We start from the raw sequence: 21652 nt of genomic DNA on the forward strand, positions 1-21652 counted from the left end.
ATAGGGTGGTGGCATTGCTTTAACTTACTGTCAGAACCACAAGTTAGGGGGTCATCTTCCTCTCCAGCAAGCCATGATATGATAATGTAGAAATGTAGAATGAAAATCCTTGTTATTTGACTGGACTGTGGCTGGAAGGGCTCCCTCTTGTGTGTCAAGCAATGCATAGATTTGACTACTTCTCTACTGTGAGTTTGTCTGCTGTCAGCGCTATTTCCATTCTAATGCAAGTATAAGCTTTTTTGCCTGAACTTGGTGTTGCTTTTTGGAAAACTCTTCTTTTCTTATGTTACAAAAGGTGTATCTTATGCTGAAGTCTGATTAAGTTTGGAAGCCAAAAGTGCAGACTGGAAACAAACTTATTGAGAGGAATGTGGGAGGTGGGGGGGAAGAACACCACCACCCCCCACCACCACCCCCCCAAAAAAAAAAAAAAGAAAAAAGCATCTGTCACTAATATACATATAGTAAGATTAGAGAGTGTGTGTTACTGCAGTGATACCAGTGTGCCTCATTACTGCTGGGCTCTTCCGGTAGAACTGGAAAAGAACTTCTGTGGTGGGCAAATGCAGCAAATGCTGTCTGCAAGGAGAACTTACCTTCAAAGCCCGAGTAGTTAAGGCTTGATTTATGCCAGGAGTTCGAAGGCTCGTATTCCTTCCAAAATGTTTCATGGCTTAAGATTTATTTGCAAAGCTCTTCTAATAATCCTATAAAGTGCTTAGCCTTAGTAACGTTTTTTAATTTCTTAGCTCCAACTTTGAATGGAGAAGTATGTGTCTTTAACATTTCTGAAACTGACCTCTGTCTTTGTAATTATTCCTGTACAATAAGTGGATGAATAGAAGTTTCTGATATTGTATGTACTAATTGCATTTCTTGTCTAAATGGCCACTCTTAGTGGCACTATTTTTTTCAGTTTCTTTGTATAATTATTTTTTACATGCTTTATGGTCTAAGGACCGATGACAGAATGAAGTGGTAACGTTGTTTTTGAGAAGGGTTGTGTAATAATCAAAGTATTGATAGTAAGGTTGTACCATAGGCACTGTATTTGTTTCATATGCTGCGTTGCAACCTTTTGAAATGCTTTTTGGTCACATAAATTGAAAATCTTTCAGTTCTCTGTAGTATCTCATAGATTGTTCTTTGTTTTGTTTTGGGTTGTGGCAGTTAACACAGAAAGGGCTTTGATAGATGTTTCGGTCTCGTGTAGGAGATGTTTCTCAATGCTGAATTTCAACATGCATTATGTTGCTCAATTCATTTAATTCAGTTAGGTCTATTTAGGAGAAGGCACAGGACTTTGCCATGTTAACTGCTGTATGCAATATACTAAAAAAATATGAAAAACTCAAAAGGAATTGCAAATATTTTCTCATTTTCTATTTGTTCTGAAAACATCAGTATGTAAAACTGCTAAATATGGGATGCAGATATGAACACCTTAGGACCATTTTTTTGAGGTAATTATGGTGTGTATTTGCCTTCTAATTTGTCTGTGACAAAGGGAATAAATCATGCAATAAAGTGGGTTCTTTGTCTTGAAACAGTATAAAATTACTTTTCCAGAGCCTTGGTAGCCTACATATATTTTTAAAGTGTGACATAATGTCAAAACTTGCGATTAGAACATGAGAACCAGTCTGAAAGCACAAGTTGTGGTTAGTCTTATCAGCTACTACCAAGCTACTTGTATGTTATATTACTTAAACATTTGTGAGTTTGCAGGATTAAGGAAGTAGTACAAACCCAAAATTATTCATGCGAAGTTGGACTTTTCATCCTGGTTTAATTATTTATTTCTTAACTTTTTTTTCAGAGTTAAGATGAGCATGAGATTTGAGAACATATACTAATAATTTGCACCATTAATTTTCAAAGAAGAATACACTGAAATTACCTTCAATTTTCTTAAATATAAATGTTCTGTGTGTTCTAACTCATAGTTTGTTATTGTAGAACTGTACAAGTAAAACTTACATAGGAATGTAAAATAACCCATTTTACAACAAATTATTTCTAACAGTTTTTCCTTGCATTTGGAAATTAAAAACCTGATAGCTTTAAATTGACATTCATGTAGATAAGAAATCATAACACCTTAAAAAAAAAAAAAAGAACAAAACAAAAAAATCCAACAAGACTGTTCAGTGTACTGTATGAGTTTTAGGTAAGATCCACTTCTGGAAGGTATTACTGCCACTTAGCCTTGCTAGCATTCCATAAACAGATATGCCTTAGCAAACTGAGCCTCCCACATACCTGGAGGATCTTTTCAAATCCAGTTGTTAACTGTGCATTCCCTTGCCGAAAATGTTAATTGCAAAACTGTTTTCCTAGTGTCTGTGTTCATCTTTCATGCACAACTTCTTGTAAGTGCTTGGCTGACAGCTTGATCTATAATTGATAGAGGCATTGTATGCTAATGGAAGATAAATTTGGAGGAAGAAAGGTAGAGGTTTTGTGTAAATACTGGCTCTTGGGCAAACTGGATGAGTGGTTTTAACCTTCTTTTTGTCTGTTTGAAAATGAGCCTGATAACCTAAGTCTCTCAAAAGCATTTTCTAAAAATCAGTGTTTTCAGAAGTATAGGAAACTTTCACATGTACTAGTTGAACTTTCAGTATGTTTATTAGAATATGGATGCATAGTCAAATAACAGTGTGGTAAGTGATGATGTGAATTCCACAGCACATCAGTTCTTCCATATTATGTGCTTAAGTATGTACTTTTTCTTGTGTAAGGTAGGTTAGCCTTTTCTCACTCAAATAATCCTACTAGTACTGTACTGGAAAGCGGGCAAAACTATTTTTAAATGAAATATCTTTTTAAAAAGACATTGAATACAAAATGGTACTGGAGCCAATGATACCTTCATGCTTTCACCTGGAGAATGATGAAAGTCACCAGTCTCTGTACCGGGCTCTGTACAATCTCTGTACAACTACTAATGGTAGTATTTTTCATTTTGGATTCTGACAGTCTGGTTTCAGATATGACAAATGTGTATGAACAAGTAGATGGCTTAGACTGAATTCAGTTACCCTCACACATGCATTTAGTGTGATTCTCTGTAGAGGGGGGACACCTGAAACAGGACCTCTGACCTTCTGGAGACACTACTGGATGGGATTCTCCCATGATGGGGAAAGCTGGAAGTTTTCTGGCACAAGGAAGATGACTCCTACCCCACCTGCAGATTTGCAACTATAGAACAGATTGTATGGACCAGAGTAGCAGAGGAGGGCCTGGGAGTATCCAAGCCAGCAGAGCCTGAGCTACACTGAAGCACCAGGAGGAACTGGCAAGTGATAGTACTGAGCGACTCCCTGCTGCAGGGGACAGAGAGCCCCATCCGCCATCCTGACCTATTGTCCTGGGAGGTTTGCTGCTTGCCTGGGTCTCAGACTCAGGATGTTGTCAACTGTTAAAGCTTGTCTGGCCCTCAGACTATTACCCACTGCTGCTCTTCCATGTGGGCACCAACACCACTTCCAGATCTCCTCTGGAAAACAAGTGTGACTGCATGGCTCTGGGGTTGATTCAAGGGCCCAAGCGGTGATCTCAATCCTGCTGGTAAGGGAGGAGGGACAAGAAAGTGATTGGGACTAGTCAGGATGGATTTATGAACAGGAAATCATGGTTAACCAAGATGATGGCCCCTCTATGGTAAGAAGGCTGGCTTGGTGGATGAGAGGAGAGCAATGGATGCTGCTTATCTTGACTTCAGTAAAGCTTTTGATGCTATCTTCTGCAACATCCTCATAGGTAAACTGATGAAGTACAGACTAGATAAGTGGACAATGAGCTTGACTGAAAAGTGGCTGAACTCTTAGGGCTCTATGGGTTGTGGTCAGTGACATGAAGCCTAGTTAGAGGAAAGTCAGTAGTGGTATACCCCAGGGGTAAATATGGGAGCCAACACATCTTCATGGCTGTCCTGGATGGTGGGACAGAGTGCACCCTCAGCAAGTTTGCTGAAAACTGGAAGGAGTGGTCAATGCACGGGATAGTTGTGCTGCTATTCAGGGGGACCTTGACAAGCTGGAGAAATGTGCCAAAAGGAATCTCATGGAGTTCAGCAAAGGGAAATGCAAAGTCCTGTGACTGGGAAGGAATAACTCCATGTACCAGGACAGGCTGGGGGCTGACTGGCTGGAAACCAGCTTTGCAGAAAAAGATCTGGGGTGTCCTGGTGGACAAAAAGTTGAACAGAAGTCAGCAATGTGCCCTTATGGCAAAGAGGGCCAACAGCGCCCTGGGCTGTATTAGGAAGAGTATTGCCAGCTACTTGAGGGGGGTGATCTTTCCTCTCTACACGGCACTGGTGAGGCACATCTGGAGCACTGAGTCCAGTGCTGGGCTCCCCAGTACAACAGAGATATGAAGATGCTGGAGCGAGTCCAACAAAGGACCACAAAGGTGATTAAGGGACTGGAGCACCTGTCAAATGAGGAGAGGCTGCAAGAGCTGGGCTTGTTTAGCCTGGAGAAGAGAAAGCACAGGGGGATCTTATCAATGTATATAAATACCTGATAGGGGAAGTAAAGACCATGGAGATAGATGCTTCTCAGTGGTTTCCAGTGACAGGACAAGAGGCAATGGGCACAACTGAAATACAATAAGTTCCTTTTAAACATAAAGAATTTTTACTATTTTTTATTTTTTAACAATAAGGGTGATTGAACACTGGAGCAGGTTGCCCAGGGAGGTTGCGGAGTCTCCATCCGTGGAGATACTCAAAACCCAGCAGGACATGGCCCTGAGCAACCTGCTCTAGCTGATTCTGCTTTGAGCAGGGGTGTTGGACTGGATGATCTTCTGTTGGGTTTGTGTGGCAAGGTTTGGGTAGCAGGGGGCTACAGGGGTGGCTTCTATGAGAAGCTGCTAGAAGCTTCCCCTATGTCCTATAGAGCCAGTGCCAGCTGGCTCCAGGATGGATCTGCTGTTGGCCAAGGCCGAGCCCATCAGGAATGGTGGTAGCGCCTCTGGGATAAAATATTTAAGAAGGGGCAGGGTCGGGGGGGAACTGGGCAATTGCAGACAGAGAGAGGAGTGAGAATATGTGAGAGAAACAACTCTGCAGATACCAAGGTCAGTGAAGAAGGAGGGGGAGGAGGTGCTCCAGGCGCCAGAGCAGAGATTCTACTGCAGCCTGTGGTGAAGACCATGATGAGGCAGGCTGTCCTCCTGCGGCCCACAGAGGTCAATGGTGGAGCAGATCTTCATTTGCAGCCGATGGAGGACCCCACACCAGAGCAGGTGAATGCCCGAAGCAGGCTGTGACCCCCGTGGGAAGTCCGTGCTGGAGCAGGCTCCTGGCAGGACCTGTGGACCCATGGAGAGAGGAGCCCACGCTGGAGCAGGTTTGCTGGCAGGACTTGTGACCCACGCTGGAGCAGTCTGTTCCTGAAGGGCTGCAGTCTGTGGAAAGGACCCACGCTGGAGCAGTTCCTACAGAACTGTAGCCCGTGGGAAGGACTCATGTTGGAGTAGTTCATGGAGGACTGTCTCCCATGGAAGGGACCCCACGCTAGAGCAGGGGAAGAGTATGAGGAGTCCTCCCCCTGAGTAGGAAGGAGCAGCAGAGACAATGTGTGATGAACTGACTGCAACCCCCATTCCCCATCCCCCTGCGCCGCTTGGGGATGACGACGTAGAGTAAAGTTAAGCCTAGGAAAAAGGGAGCGGTGGGGGGAAGGTGTTTAAGATTTAGTTTTTATTTCTCATTACCCTACTCTGATTTGATTGGTAATAAATTTCCCCAAGTCGAGTCTGTTTAGCCCGTGACAATAATTGGTGAGTGATCTCCCTGTCCTTAGCTCGACCCAGGAGCCTTTCATTGTATTTTCTCTCCCCTGTCCAGCTGAGAAGGGGAGTGGTAGAGTGGCTTTGGTGGGCACCTGGTATCCAGCCAGGGTCACCCTACCACAGATCTCCGCAGATGTTTTCCAACCCCAACTATTCTGTTTCTGTATCCTAATGGATCTCAAATGGAACTAGATGCCTGTGTATGGTCAGTTAAACCACTATTTTTATTCTGAGATTTTAATTTTTACTCCTGGCATTCATCCCAATTATTTTGACTTCAAAACTTCCCAAAAATTAATAAAAGTTTTTTTAAAAAAACCACCAAACAACTTGAAATACCACTAAGTTTTAGAAGAAAAAATTTGGATTGATATTGTATAACCATTTGCTGAAAGTAACCATGTGCTCAGGATATACGAGCCTGTAATGGTTTTACAAATGGTGAAGAAGAAAACTGAGTGAAGTAGTACCCTCCCTTCAGACCAGCAGAGACAGTTCTTTGCATGTGTCTTCTGGCAGACAGGTTTATATTCCTATCTCAGAACCAAAATCGTGTATTTCTTGGGCAGAGGATAAAAATGCTTTGGGATATTTTGTGCAATGGAAACCAAAGCCTGGCTGTAAAGTTTTAAATTTCCCAGTCAAGGGAAATCTCCACTTACGCAGTAATCAAGTGTGCTGTACATGACATTAAAGGAAAAGTAAATTCAATTTGAAAAGTTTTCTGAAGATGCTCATATGTATAGCATTGTCTCACATTTTACCATTGCATTCATCACTTAGTCGGTGTTGTGTACCTATTATTCAGTTAATTTATTGCACATTCATCCAGGTTTTGTATTGCTTCATAAGTTAAAAACTAAAACCAAGCCTGCCGATATTTATTATATATTTTAGAATGACTGTTGTTACAAGTAGCAAGAATATGATCTGCTTGATTATTGTGAAATGTGCTTTAATTATTAATTTCTACCATGTTGTTCCGTTAATGCTTTTGAGCGTTGTAAAAGCCCTTGTACAATTCAGAAAAAAAATCCCATTCTGAGATGATGACACATTCTGTGTTTCGAAGTTATTTTATAAAGAGAGGAAATACTACTTCACAGATATGAATAATTGCAGAGTAGCCGTCTAACATTAATTGTTTATATCGTGTAAAAGAGCAAAGAGACCATAACTGCTTACCTTGTGTTTATAAAAGTTAGGATTTTAGATGTGTTCCAGCCTTTGGCTAAGGAGACTTTTCATTAAAATTTCTAGAGTCCAAAAATCAATTATTTTATCACAGAATTTATTTTTTGAAAGCTATCTATTTCCACCTGTTTATGCAATTTGGTCACTAGAGCTACTGTTACATTTGGAGAATATCTTTCCTAATAATGTTATTCCACTTACGTCCAATGTTGTGTGCATCTGGAAACATGAACTCAAAAATTCAGATTTATATTAAATAGTATCTGATGCTGTGTTTCAATTTGTCCTGCAAGATAATTTTAATACACATAATCTAGTAAATAAACAATTAAGTGAGAGGATGTCTTTGGAACATACTAGTTATAAAGACAAAATATCTTAATTGTGAAATGTAATTACCAGCAGAGAAATAAAGTTTTTCATTTTCAATTTATCCAGTGGTGCATTTCACCAATGATGAAAAGGCTAAAACAGAAGTGATACCAGCAACTAATGCAAGAAGTATTTTATCTTTGTTTCTTTATGGCCTAAACAGCAAAAAGAAATTTTTGCTATTTAGTAAAAAGTTCAAGATTCTGTTACTTTTTTTCCTCCCCTGACATACTATTTTCAGTGTCTGTTTGGCATATTGTGCTGAAGAGTAAATCAAAAAGGAAAAACTAACTTTCTGATGAAACTTGTGAAATACGGTTTTAGAAATCTCTTTTAAATAAACCTAAGGTTTCACAGTAGTATCAATTCTTCAATATCTTATTAGAAAGCTCCTGTTATTTCTAAAGCCACAGAATTAGGCTTATAGGAAACACGTTACTCATAGTTCAGCGAAGTGTCTAAAGCTTTACATTTCAGTTCTCTGTACTGCTGCTCCTTTACTGTGGATACTTTGGGAAAGTGTTTTTTTAAGGTTGGAGCAGAACAATAACAATGTTGATTTCTTTTTTTTTTTTTTTTTTTCCCCTCCTGATATCATAGTTTCATCATTATTGTATCTGAGATATTTAATATAATTCCTGGGCAAAATCAGTATATGAAATGGATGGATAAAGGGAATACTCTGTAATTTTCAAGGGGAAAAGGCAGGATGCAAAGTCCTAATTAAATATAGTAAAATACATACAACTGGCAGAAATGTATTTACTGCATTTTAACTCACACAACATAAAATTATGTGAAGTAAGAAAATGAATTGAATAGAGCTAAACCATGAAGTTTAGCTGTCATTCTGAGGGCTCTTCTGTCTGATGCTGTAATGATGGAATGAAAAATTGTTTTGACTTTCATTCATTCTTTCAGAGTCTGGGAAACATGAATATCCTGAATGGTTTAGAAAATTGCATTTAGAAGAAGCAAACAGATAAACTGTAATGATCTGTATAAATTGATAATTATTTTGTTCTAAATGTTGAAATATCGCAGATCTCTGTTGGATTCCTTTTAGTTGATGGAGGTAGAGAGAAAGTTAGAGAGTTAGATGCCTATATTAGAGGAGTCCCTGTTTCTGTTTTGCTCCTGACTACAGGAGTATAATATGGTAAAAGAAGGAGGAAAAATCTTGCAGCAGTTTTCTGAATGGATATCAGCAGGGCAAATGCTAGATTTTAAGTGTTCTGTTGAAGTCTGTGGGTTTATTCACCCTTCTCAATGACATAGTTAGGAAGACATTAATCTCATTCCCTGGATGGGACCAAATGTTTGTGTTCTAATATGTTTACAGACTCATAGAATAGTTGAGGTTGGTAGGGACCTCTGGAAGTCATCTAGTCCAAGCCGCCTCGTCAAGCAGGGCCACCTACAGCTGGTTGCCCAGGACCATGTCCAGATGGCTTTTGAGTACCTCCAAGGATGGAGGTTGATGGAGGATGATTTTGAGTACCTCCAAGGCAACCTGCTCCAGCACTGTCACCCTCACAGTAAAACAGTGTTTCCTGATGTTCAGAGAGAACCTCCTGTGTTTCAGTTTGTGCCTGTTGCCTCTAGTCCTGTTGCTGAGCACCACTGAGAATAGCCTGGCTCTCTCTTCTTTGCACCCTCACTTCAGGTATTTGTAGACATTAATAAGGTCACCCAAGCCTTCTCTTCTCCAGGCTAAACAGCCCCAGCTCTATCAGCCTTTCCTTATAGGAGAGATGCTCCAGTCCCTTAATCATCTTCGTGGCCCTTTGTTGGACTCTCTCCAGTATGTCCATGTGCTGAGGAGCCCAGAACTGGACCCAGTACCCCAGGTGTGGCCTCACCAGTGCTGAGCAGAGGGGAAGGATCACCCCCCTCACCTTGCTGGCAATGCTTTGCCTAATGCAGCCCAGGATACCATTAGCCTTCTTTGTGGCAAGGTCATGTTGCTGGCTTGTGTAGATTCTTGCAGTATCCCATGATATGTCTTGCCTTTTGAATTGGAATATTCAGTTATTAAATCTTACTACCTTTTCCGTTGAAGAAAGGATAATGATTTTTTTGTGCTTAATTGTTTGTGGCAGGTCGGCTAGGTGCTTCATAGGTAACATTGTTGAAATGTTTGGCTGCCATTACAAAAGTATATTAAGTAACAGTGCTCCTTATGTAAGTAAACGTATTCTGTGTTCTCTTTAGTTGAAGTATTCACAAGGGAAATCACTAACTAAACTATTAATAGATCCTTTATAAAGAATGGTATGTGCTGTTTTTTTTAATAGAAAATGAAAGTAGGGTGATTCTTCTTGCCTGTTTGTGGAAAGATGCAACATAGGTTCTTGTAGAGATTTGTTGTTTTGTTTCAGCATTTAACTGAACCACCACAATTAGTTTCTTAACTGAGGAATCTCAAAATCGTTTTACCTTTTTTCATGCAGTTATCCTTAGATTGGGTTAATTGGATTTGGAAGCATGGTGATAGTTGGGTGAGTTTGGATTTGTTTGTTGCTTATATTCAGTTAACTTCTATGCAGTTAATAGAAAGTTTTCACTGAGAAGAGGGATAAGGAAAGTCGATTCTATTAGCTTTGTTATCTAGAATTAGAAGATTATAGGATTGAAAAGGACATTAGACATTAGTTGTTAATGCCAGCAGCACTGAAAGAGAATAATGGACCTTTATAGCATTTGTATGTCTAATATTCTGTAAAGATTTTCACTGAAGGAAGCATATATGATCTAGCAAGGAGTTATCCCTATTAATTATTTCTGAGGATTTTTCTCAATTCGATACCTAATCCTGTTGACACCTTTCTTCTTTACTGCATCAGTGGTAGAATGAATTTGTCTCTTTGTCATTGAAAACAGCCTCCTCTGTGTTTGCAAGCTGTTGTCACGTCCTCCTTCCACCTTCATAATCCCAATCCTTCATTCTTTCTGTTGGTCATGTCTTCTAGAGCTCTTATTTTCCTGGTCTCAAATGGGATTCTTCATCAGCTTATTACACTTTGCAAGTTCATGTTAGTGACTGTTCATCTATAACAGTTCTATGGTGAATATTAAAATACTTCTCCAGAAAATAGGACCACATTTCATTGTTTGATCTTGGTTGTATGTAGTAGATATTATGTACATGTGTATATTGGGGGGTGCATATGTGTATTTATATGTGTGTGTGTAAGGGTGGGTAAGAGGATGGTGAGTTGTTTTTATAGCTCTGTTTTAAAAACCATGGCTAAAAATTATTCAGCATGGAAGAGGTTTTGGTTTTCTGTTTAAGAAAATCCTGCAAACTGGTTATTAACCCTCCACTGATCAGAATCTATAGTGGTCAGGTTTGTTTATTCAGTGTTGTGAATTCTAAGCTGCTTTTCTCCCCCCCCTCCTTTTTTTTTTCCTGTCTCTTTTCTCTGTAATTCACAGCTTTTGGAAATTAACTGGACTGGACTGACCAATCTTCTGGATGTTCCGGGACTGAAGTGAGTATATGTAAAGTGTGTTTGATATGCCTCCACCCCAATAAACCCCAGAAAATCTGAAGACCATAAGCTGGATAATTTTAGGTTAAATGACTCTGAGCCATTTTCTCTTAATTTAGAATTATATGACATTGGTCAATATGCAGAAGGTAGTGATTTCACTACAAATGAGAGTACATCAAAAGTATATCTAGTAGGTCTTGTTAAAAACATTTTGAAAAGATAATTTTTGATCTGCTTTTTTTAGTGTTCTCAGCCTTTTCAGGTTTCCAGAATCTTGAGAATTTCCTATCTGCCGTCTCCTAGGACAGCAGAAAGACAGCCTTACTTTTCACTCCAGTGGGTTCTCAACATCTTGGCTTATGTTTTTATATGTTGATACATCTCTAGTTGCTTGTGTAAAGGTAGCTAGAAATACCTTAAGACAGTAATCAAATTAAATAAACTTTCTCATCTCTTCAAGAACTTTTAAAGCTTTCCGTTTATTATGTGAAGATCAAATGGAGTAGCAAAAATATTGACCATATATAGCTAGAAAAAATGCTTGGCTTATTCAGAGCTTTTCAAAATAGTACATTATAAAACCCCAAAGAAAACAGCAGAAGCAGAGGTGAAAACCAAGCTGTTTTGAATCACTGCAATCCTGATAAGGTTAAATCCATGAATATATTCATAATTATCAAGTTGTAATAGCTACCCAGCGGCTTTTTAATATTTAGACAATGGCTAAGGAGATAATGGTGGATCTGATACACACCTGGATTTTGTGACTAGTCCTTTTATTGGATCCCATACTCTCAAGAATTGCCTGACTCCAGAGTTATTTTTTATTGTTTAAGAGCAAGAGTTTGAATTTAGGTATTAAATTAATCCTTTAGTGCTCAGTTGCGTGACTGAAAGGGTTTTTGCTTTACTTAGACATGTGAAGCCATTGCATGGAATCCCAGTTGAACAGTTTGAAATTAGAACTTGCATTAAGTAGGTTAATGGCTGCAAGAATTGCTTGTTTCAAACCTGCTTAAGATTGCCTCAGAGGAAAGAGGTTTTCTTGACGAGTGAGAAAATGGCTTCCAAAGTACAGCTCCTGAGTAATAATTTGCTATTTTGGTATAACACTAATAAATTTACGTTTAGTACTTAAGCTTACTAGGCTCCTGTGATTCATATCATGCTACATATTTGCCTGATTGCAAACACAAAACCTCAAATGTAAACAAAGTCTCTCTAAGTATCTCAAGTTTATGGTTTCCAGAGCAACCAAGCTTGGCAACATATGGATATAATGGTGCCATCTAGATGTGGTGTAGTTTCTATGGTAACTGTAACTGAGGTGACTCATGCTCTGCCTTGCCAAGAGATTTCTTCAGTGCTGTATTTGGTTTCCTTATCTGCAGAGATAGATTGTATATTTTGGTATGACAGCTTGACATATTGTAGTTGTTATGAACAGTGATGAACAAGAGATAGCTGCTGCCACAGATACCTTTTTTGTCCTATGGCTGTTGGCTGCACGCTGAACTACTTATTTGTACTCTGTTTGCAAATGCCTTCTGCTAAATGAATTTCTGCATTTGCTGCTGGAAGCTTTTCTGTCAGCTGTTAACAACTTCCATTGCTCTTCATATATGACTCCACAAGGAGAAGGACACAAAAGTAATTCATATTCCATCATTAGTATAGCTTACGGAGGAGTGGAATTAAAATCTCTATGTGAGGAGGAGCCAGGCTGTGAGAATACTCAAGTGCTGTCGGCAGGGGATGTGGATGTGGATGATGGGAAGATGAATTCTGTTATGGTTGCTTGAGATGTAGTAAAAATACTCCATGCAGTCAGAGATGTGCTGTCTCTGCAGTATGAATAAAGATGATGCAGAAAAAATATATAGCTGCTTATTCTGTCACTAAAAGTTAAGTAGAGCTAAACAGAGAGCAATACAACAGAGTAGGTAACTGCCAATTATTTTTCTGCAATGAAATTGAGCTTTTGAAGACATTTACTATAATAAACTATCTGAAGCATTTCACACTTCTCATTTTTGTGAACTGAAAAAATAGTTGTACTTAGAATCAATGACTTAGAGTTTTACTTAAGAAGCTGTTTATCGATGATGCATCAACATAAGGGTTTAAATTGATACATCTTTCTCTGTTGCTTGATGAGTGATTTGTCTCTGTTTTCCATAGATCAGACCCTCTTAGTTTAAGTAATAAAATAATTAAAAAGATTGTCATTTTTGCCTTGTATTCATGAAGAATACTTTCCATCTGGGAGCATCCCAATTGGCTAATATTTGGTTAGATAAGTTTTAAACAGCTTGAAAGTGCCACGTTGTTTTAGAATTAATTTAATTCATTAATTAGTTACAATCTTCGGTATTCTTTTTCAGCTCCCTGTTTTTAAAGACTGAATATCTGCTACCTCCTCTGAGTCCAGTTTCTCTCTGTAAAATTTTGTGAAATGCCATTAACGCTGCTTAATTTTTCATATGCATTTCTCAGATGTTTTAGTGGAATTCAAGCATTTATCTTGGGATAAAATTGTGAGAGTGAGCTTTGGAATCACAGAGTTGGGGTTTGGTCCTAGCATAAAGGATTGCGAATCCTGCAAGTGACTGGGCTCTGTTGTGCTTCAGGCTGTTTCTTTCTCTTATTTAAGGAGATCTCCTGTAGCTCCATTTGAACATTAATCGATCTGTGAACCTTTTGCTAGTCTAGGATAGGTTTGTTTATGCCTATAGCTTATTTCATAATGTATGTGATCTTAACTCAATACTAGAGAAGAGCATGGTAATGTTTCTTTCAAGGCAGCTCTGGTATCATTGCCTCTCTTGCACTGCTAGTTTGCTTTCTCTGACCTTGGTCAGTTAGTTTTCTCCATTAATCATCTGTTCTTAAGGCATGCACTTTACTGAGCATAAAGGTAGAGCTTTCTCTTCTTGCCAGGTAGGGACACTAACAAAAGCATGAACAAAACAAACTTACCTGATCTCTCTACTGGAGATTTGTCATCAGACTTGTATTTCGAAAAGTGTGGTTGTTGCTTGCATAGTTACCATCACCTCAGCTTTTTTTTTTCTTTTTCCTTTTAACTTTAAGACCGTTTGAGATGTTTATCTCTAAATTTTCAAGTCAACTCTAACAAGATAATGGGTTCTATTTTCTTGGCTCATTTTAGAGAAAGCTTAGCTATGTAAGTTGAAAACTTGATGTTTAGCAAAATGGAACTGAAAAAATTTGAAAAGCAACATGCATTACAATTGTGACTAAAGGAAGTTACTTATTTTCAAATGACATAATTATCTTCTTGTAGTAGTTGTCTTAAGAATTACTGAAATTTGTAGGGTTAAGTGTTCATGTAGAATGAAAATCTTTGTAAATATGATTGGATAAGCTCTGCAAGAAAGGAAGGGGAATGAAGACTCCTCTTTAGGGCAGATGTGAACTCACCGAAGTTGAGAGGAAACTTTTCCTCTGAGCATTTCCTCTTGACATCGTCCACTGTTGCTTCTTTCAGAGAATCTGCACAGACCTGTCCATTGATCTTGATGCAGCCCTGAGTTTGTTCTGTTCATATTGTACTGGATCCCATTAAATTGTCAGCCATGTTCTATCATGTATCATAGTTCATCTGGATTTACAGTGGAAGTGGGTAGCCAAGGGGATGCAGGCTATACGGGTTGCAAATCTCTGTCAAGAAAGATCAATGTGAATTTGAAATGGGCCAGATTGTATTTAATGGGATAATTATGTTACCCCTCTCTACTGTAACATGTTGCTCACCACAAAATTTTCTTCCCAAATGAAGATGTAATATATATTACGTTTCACTGCAGCTTTTGTGTTTTTATAAATATGCTAGCTGCTGAGTCAGAGCTACTCCCAACTGCAGATTCAGTCTTAGAAAACCTTCAGAAGGTGATTACACACAAGTGCTTCATCTGAAAAATGTTCTAAGTAATCAAACATTATCTGCATCTTAATTTCATAAAGACTGTAAAAGAAGAATCATAAAGTGTATTTAGGAAGAGAAATAGTTCATCCCTGAAGCAGCTCCACCAGCTTTAGTGAGAGTGCACCTGCCATTCAGAATATCTCAAGCATTTTTATAATTTTCTCTCTGAACCTTTGTACATACCCCTAAAATCTTCCTGGATAATTGGCTTCCATGGTGAATTGTACCACTCCAGTTCTGCCTTTTTGCCAGTGTAGGCAATGTGTGTAACCAGTGGTGTTGGTCTGACAACGTACTGATTTGTGGTCAGTTCAGACCCAAACTGGGCAAACTTGTAGCTTAGGAAATCTTTCTCTGTTCTGTGTTTGTGGGGAGGTATGGGTTGGGTTTTTTAAATGATTCATTACCAATGTGATTGTACTGCCACTCCCTTTTTGCCAGAACAAAACCTGTTTTACTTCCCTAGGCTATATTTTACTTGGCCACGAGCACGTTTTCTTTATGTTTCTGTTTTAAATGACAGTCCTCCCAGCTCAAGAGGACAACTTGTTTCATAACAATACAGGAATGGTTAGCCAAACTTTCAGGGACAGTTAAATCATTATTGAAATACAAAAGTAGATTAACAGTTAACATCTGGTTGGTTATATGCAATGCAGGCAAGAAAACTTATGCAACAGCTTTTTACCCTGGGTGGCTTTAAAAGCGGAGTAGGGGTGAGGAGGGAACTTGGCGGTGGCAGGGAAAAGAGAACTTTATATTCATCTCTGTGGTTTCTGCTATTCGGTGTCAGCTGCTTCCACCTGGTGGCCATTTTGGCAAGAATCCTTTATTTTAAAAAAAGTGTTTAAAAACCAGATGTCTTCTACACCCCCAAAAAGGCAAATGTTTTCTCCATTTAGGTTGTTAAGCAGCAGAAGGAGTATATTAGTGTGACATAATATGTGTTTAATTCTCATGAAGTAACTGAGGATTATTTTCTCCAACAGTGGCTTATCAGATACAATAATACTGGATATAATATCCAACTACCTGGTCCTTCCAAATAGAATTACAGTCCCTCTTGTCAGTGAAGTGCAGATTGCTCAGCTGAGGTTTCCTATACCAAAGGTAAGCATGTTTCTGTTAATACTAATGATTTGGCATTTATTTTTTTCTGTAGTAGTAACTGTTAAAGGTACACACATCTGTGTGAATTTCTAAATATAGTTATTGCAGTAGTACAAGTTATTGTGAATCCAGTCACTTAAAATAATTGCCTTAATTTATAATAATTTCTGTGGAGTTAGCGTTTCATAATAACACCAAGAATAATTTTTTTGTTTTGCTAGCACCTTAAACATATTACTTGTTAAAATATAGTTCAACTGTATAGACTAAAAATTAAGTAGCACGTTTTATATTATCACTGCAAATTATTGTTAGTGCTCTTCAATTTGAAGTTGTTACTACTTATTGCTACTCACTTCCAGTAGCATGGCATTTCTTTATAACTGGCATGTTTCTGATTGTTGATGATGTTTTCTTTTCAGGAATCTCTTGAATGCTAGGTCTACTGTGTATGTGGATCATCATTGATATCCCTCCATTTACAGGGTGTCCAAACTAAGTTTCATGTTAAGGAAATCGCAATGGAAATTATAAAACATATATTGCATAAATTGTGATGACATGGAGGCTTTCAGATTACTACATAAACTCATCTTTTCCTTTTTCAGGGTGTTCTAAGGATACACTTTATTGAAGCTCAGGACCTGGAGGGGAAAGATACTTACCTAAAAGGGATTGTCAAAGGAAAGTCAGATCCTTATGGAATCATCCGTGTGGGCAACCAGATTTTCCAAAGCAAGGTCATCAAAGAAAATCTCAATCCAAAATGGAATGAAGTTTATGAGGTATAATCAATAAAAATACCTTGTTGTGCATTGTGTAAAGTTGTCTTCTAAAGTTTCTTTTGTTAAAGATGATACTCTGGGGACTTCCTCGAGGAGCTTCTTGATGTCTCCCTCTAAAAGCCTAAAGTTCTGTAACAAAACAGAAATTATCCAGTGATTTATATACTACTTTTGTCTAGACTAGGCATAGTAATTCTGAAAAGCAGCCTAGTCTCTTAAAGCCAACATTAGCAAATCGCATCTGAAAAGCTCTTATACTTGCTCTACTCATTAAATTGCATCTTTTTAAAAGCATTTGCTTGTTGATATGTTTTAATACACAAAGGCACTGCAGTTCAATTTTTTACTGTTACTATACCTTTTAACAAAGCTGGTTAGTTTTACCATTGACAGCGCCATCTTACTGTACTTCCAGGCCTTAGTATATGAACATCCAGGACAGGAGCTAGAGATTGAGCTCTTTGATGAAGATCCAGATAAAGATGACTTCCTGGGAAGGTAAATGTTATAGAGAATATGCTTGTAGGTATTGAAAAGAGCTGACATATTTCTATGTAATCTTGGTTTTTTGTTTGGTTTTTTTCTTTTCTTTTTGTGTTTTATTGCAGTTGTAATTCTGCTATATTACTATATTTATAAATACATTAAGTTTTAAAAATGGTGGTAGTATTTCCCTAATTACTTCATATATGTAAATATATGTATATAAAAATGCTTGTGTGTATACATATGCATCTATATGTTTATATATTAAAAAAAAAAAATAAGGTAAGTATTGTGGTACCCGGAAAAAAAAAAAAGGTTGGGTTTGGGTGGGGTTTTTTGTTTGGTTTTTCTTTTGGTTTGTGGTTTTGGGGTTTTTTTTTGGTTTTTTTTTTTTTTTTTTTTAGGAATTGTACCCTACCTGCTTTAATGTTCGTAAGCTAGCACTAAGTCTTAATTATTTCTTCAGGCAAAGTTAATATAGCTTTATAACTGTGTATCTTCTTCATCTTCATAGTTTTTAAATGGCTAGCTCACAGTTTATTTTTCTCTAAGAGCTGATCTTAACTATTTGGTTAAAGAAAAAATTTTGGTGTAATGCTTTCGCAAACATTACTCACTCTTAGATTCCATAGGCCTACCTTTAGTGTTTACCCATAAACATTTCAGGGTTTCAGTCAGCTTCTTTCTCCAGTAATTTGTCACCTTTATTTCTTGCAGAGTTTTGGAGCTTCCCATTGTTGCTTTCCATACAGAGTAGAACTCCCTTATCTTTCCAGCTCCTTCTCTCTTAACAGGAGCAACAGTACCTACTTCTCTTCTCATTAAAATAAAGAAGTAGGTAGTACAAAGGCTTCTTTTCTTTGCACTTCCCTAATCTTACACTGAAGTGGTGGGGGGGGGAAGTGGCATAATGTGTACATCAGTACTAATAAAATATAAAGCCACGACAAATGTTCATGCACTGGCATGCAGTTGTCTGCCCTGTTTAATTTTTAGCAGATTCCCCGGTACATTTTTAGCTTGTGTGAACTAGCACTCTCCCAGACAATGCCAAAGCATGAATTCGGTCATAGCATATGTCCAGGGGCTATTTCCAGTGGGTAGTTTGGATGTGGTCACTGTTTTGAGAGTTTGGTCATACGTATGTGAGCCTTATTGTGCCAGTTGCCCTCGTTGCTACAAAATAGGCTCTAGTATAGGCATATTTTCTGTTATCCTGCATTCATCTTCGTTCAGCCATTTCATTCCCTACTTCTTCCTCTCTCAGGGGCTAAAAGAATAGTATTCTGCTCTTTTGATCTCAGTGGAAGCCTGGATACTCAGCAAGCACAGGGTGGGGTTTGAGTTCTGTATTAGATTTTTTGCTTCTTGGCTAAAATACTGATTTTGTTTGTTTGTTTTCTTTTCTTTTTTCTAGTTTGATGATAGATTTAATTGAAGTTGAAAAAGAGCGTCTTCTAGATGAGGTAAGTGTCCAGTAAGTTTTGGTTTAAAAAAACCCATCTGTTGTATATGTAGTTGTTCTTGTATTATTATTTTTTTCTTGGGGATAGTTCCTGTATATGCAAGAATAACCTTAATGCTATAGAAATAGGTTCCGTTATGATCAGTACAGTGGTTTAAGGGATATCTGAATTGGTGAAATCCAAATGATAATGCCATTCTTCTTCTGTCTTGGGGTTTTACGATTACTAGTACGTAAATGCAAAACCCAGTAACTTACATATTTGGTGAGAGCTTTTTCTTGCAGGAGAATAGTTAACTGCCTATTATTAGACTTAGCAGACTAATTTTTGTCCTACGTGCAAGAGAGATTTTATAGTAATGTTATGCAGGGTTTTTATTTCCAGAACATCTTTACAGAATTTAAAGAATTCTCTTGATATTTTAAAAATGCTTTTACTATATAACATAGAGGTTTGCGTGGCTGTTTTTGTTATTGTGTGTTGTAATATTTAGTGTGAAATAGGACATTTTAAACAATGAATCAGATCTTTTCAGGTTATGCAGACTTCAGCTCTACAAGATTTCTAGTAGAGTTTAGCATTTCCTAAATGTCCTGAACAGCCAATTGCAATCATGTATTTGTTTTGCGTCAGATTATTTCACATTACTTTGCTTAACTTTTAGTGGTTTACTTTGGATGAAGTGTCCAAAGGAAAATTGCATTTAAAACTGGAATGGCTCACATTGATGCCAACTGCTGAAAATCTAGACAAGGTATTAAAGGAACATATTATTTTTATCCTAATCTTAATTGTTGTGGGGTGTTTTTTGTTGTGGGTTTTTTGGTTTTTTTTTTGTTGTTGTTGTTTGGTTGTTTTTTGTTACGTATGTAAGTAATTTAATTCTCTAGCTGTTGTGAATTTGGATAAACCTGTAACTTTATTCCAAGCTGTTTGTCTTTAGAAATCTCAAACCAGTCATAACTGTCAATGTACTCTTGTGGCATGGGATTTTAAAATGCTTTTGTCGCTGTCTTCTTTTCTCTTAATATTATAGTTTGAGAATATCAGCTAACATTTCATTAGCCTGGGAGATAAAGCTGGGTATGATATTATAATCTGTCCAGTCTAAAAAAAATAATTAGGAAATGGGGTGGAAATTTCCATAAAGATGGGTTTGAAATATCTGTATGAGTCTTGAAAACTTACTTCTTACATAGTGCGCATAGTGTGCATTTGTGAATGTTTGCCTTTTCGGAGATGTTTTAAAAATATTTTTCAGGAATGGGACAGAAATAATAATAATATTTGATTTTCAGAAAGGCTTACAGTATGGTTTTGGTTTAGGTGCTAACAAGCATTAGAGCTGATAAAGACCAAGCCAATGACGGACTTTCTTCTGCATTGCTTATTCTCTATTTGGACTCAGCAAGAAACCTGCCTGTAAGTTATATTCTGATGGATACCCTTTTGTCATGGGTATCTCTTGCGTGCTTCCAGCATGTCTTGCTTGGTAGTATGGCACACTGCTTTACTAACACACATTATGCCATGTTTTCTATACTTTCTCTTGTTTCAAAACGTGTAATGTAAGGTCCACATTTCTAGTAGTATAGTATTATAGATATATATTTAATAAAACATTACTCTTTAATCAGTGTGATTTTTCTTTGAAGAATGCTCCTTTCCTGGACTTGAAAGGCTGCATGTTTTTATTACACAGTGTTTTCCATAAATAGTATGGGATTAGCATGAGGAATTTTAAGGAACTAACTGAGAAGAGGCCCACTTCCTTGACTTCAGGTACACTTGCTTGCTTTGGTTTAGGGTATCTATGGTAGATTTGAAGGTACTGAAGTCCTCATCATGAAATTAATACTGTGCGGTTGATGTTACAGTGGCAGAATACTTTTATGAAATTTCTGTCAGGTTGTCATTTGGAGTATTGTTTATTTGCTCATGCAAAACATAAAACCAAAAAAATTAATGGTTCTGTCATTATATGGATTATATTATGGGACTGTGAAGGAGCTTGTTTATGACAAGCACAGACTGTTTTGGAGTTTATTTCAGGTTAGTAAAGTACTGTTCCTGGTTGTAAATTATAGCAGTAATAAAGTAAACTTGACCATAAATAGATACGTGAAGCATAACACTGAGTTTTGCTGTTTTTCAGCATTGCTATTAGATGAGAAATTCTGGAAGTGATGACTACAATACTAATCAGAGAATAAAGTTTTCAAGCCTCAGATTTTTTTGCATGCATTTTGCAAATTTGTCCACTCCAATTTAAGTTAAAATGCTGCATCAAACAGAGTGGTAACAAATGAAAGCTTAGTAGCCTAAACAATTTACATCACTGGCTAGTGATTTCATGTCTGTTCCAGGGTGCATAGAGCAGTGTTTGGAAGTAGTATTTATAGGTTATTTTAAAAGCTAAAAAGATGTAGCTCATTTGAAATAGAGCTCTGCATTATCTTTGTAACCTCACTGTATTGAATTCAGGGGAACTCTGTAACTTAGCAGAAAAAGAGTAGAATTACTCTACTACAGGGTAAGCAGAAATAGAATAGAATTATGATGTGCTTAACATCAGTTTCAGAATACTGCAACACACAGAAAAAGTCCGTCTGCTATCTGTTTTGTGCACTAGATTAAATTGAACCCATTTCTGTATTTTCTTGTTCGGCTACTGGGTTTTACTCAAACTGTTACAAGTTTAATATATTTGTTAAAATACACTAAAGACTCTTACTTAAATTGAATAGTTTAAAGTTCTCTTATCCACAGTGTCCAATTTTTTTCCATACAACTCTGCTTCTCTATATTAGATTAGCTTCTCCAGCAAATACTCAGAGGCTTTGTCATAAGTTTAGTTTTTTCCCTTCCTGTTTTGAACAAGCATTCTGTAACATTGTCTCCCTCCTTCAGAAAGATTAGGCTGCAAGTCTTAGGTTCTACCTACTTTTGGGGACAGTATTTAAATTTCAATGTCTTAAT

General features: G+C 37.6%; 1 protein-coding gene across 4 annotated transcripts in view; it reads left to right on the forward strand.

Moving 5' to 3' along the window:
• ESYT2 (extended synaptotagmin 2) overlaps positions 1–21652 on the forward strand; it is a 93148-nt gene that overhangs the window by 49907 nt on the left and 21589 nt on the right. For 2 of the 4 annotated variants that reach the window (XM_072854694.1, XM_072854696.1), the window contains exons 7-14: positions 9834–9881; positions 10819–10874; positions 15816–15936; positions 16545–16721; positions 17137–17219; positions 18625–18673; positions 19338–19427; positions 20000–20095. In XM_072854694.1, coding sequence (XP_072710795.1) covers positions 9834–9881; positions 10819–10874; positions 15816–15936; positions 16545–16721; positions 17137–17219; positions 18625–18673; positions 19338–19427; positions 20000–20095 — 720 coding nt within the window. The remainder of the gene's footprint in view (positions 1–9833; positions 9882–10818; positions 10875–15815; positions 15937–16544; positions 16722–17136; positions 17220–18624; positions 18674–19337; positions 19428–19999; positions 20096–21652) is intronic. The other 2 variants (XM_072854695.1, XM_072854697.1) reach the window with 1 other exon arrangement.

Source organism: Ciconia boyciana, chromosome 2 (genome assembly GCF_034638445.1).
Source record: "Ciconia boyciana chromosome 2, ASM3463844v1, whole genome shotgun sequence".
NCBI lineage: Eukaryota > Metazoa > Chordata > Aves > Ciconiiformes > Ciconiidae > Ciconia > Ciconia boyciana.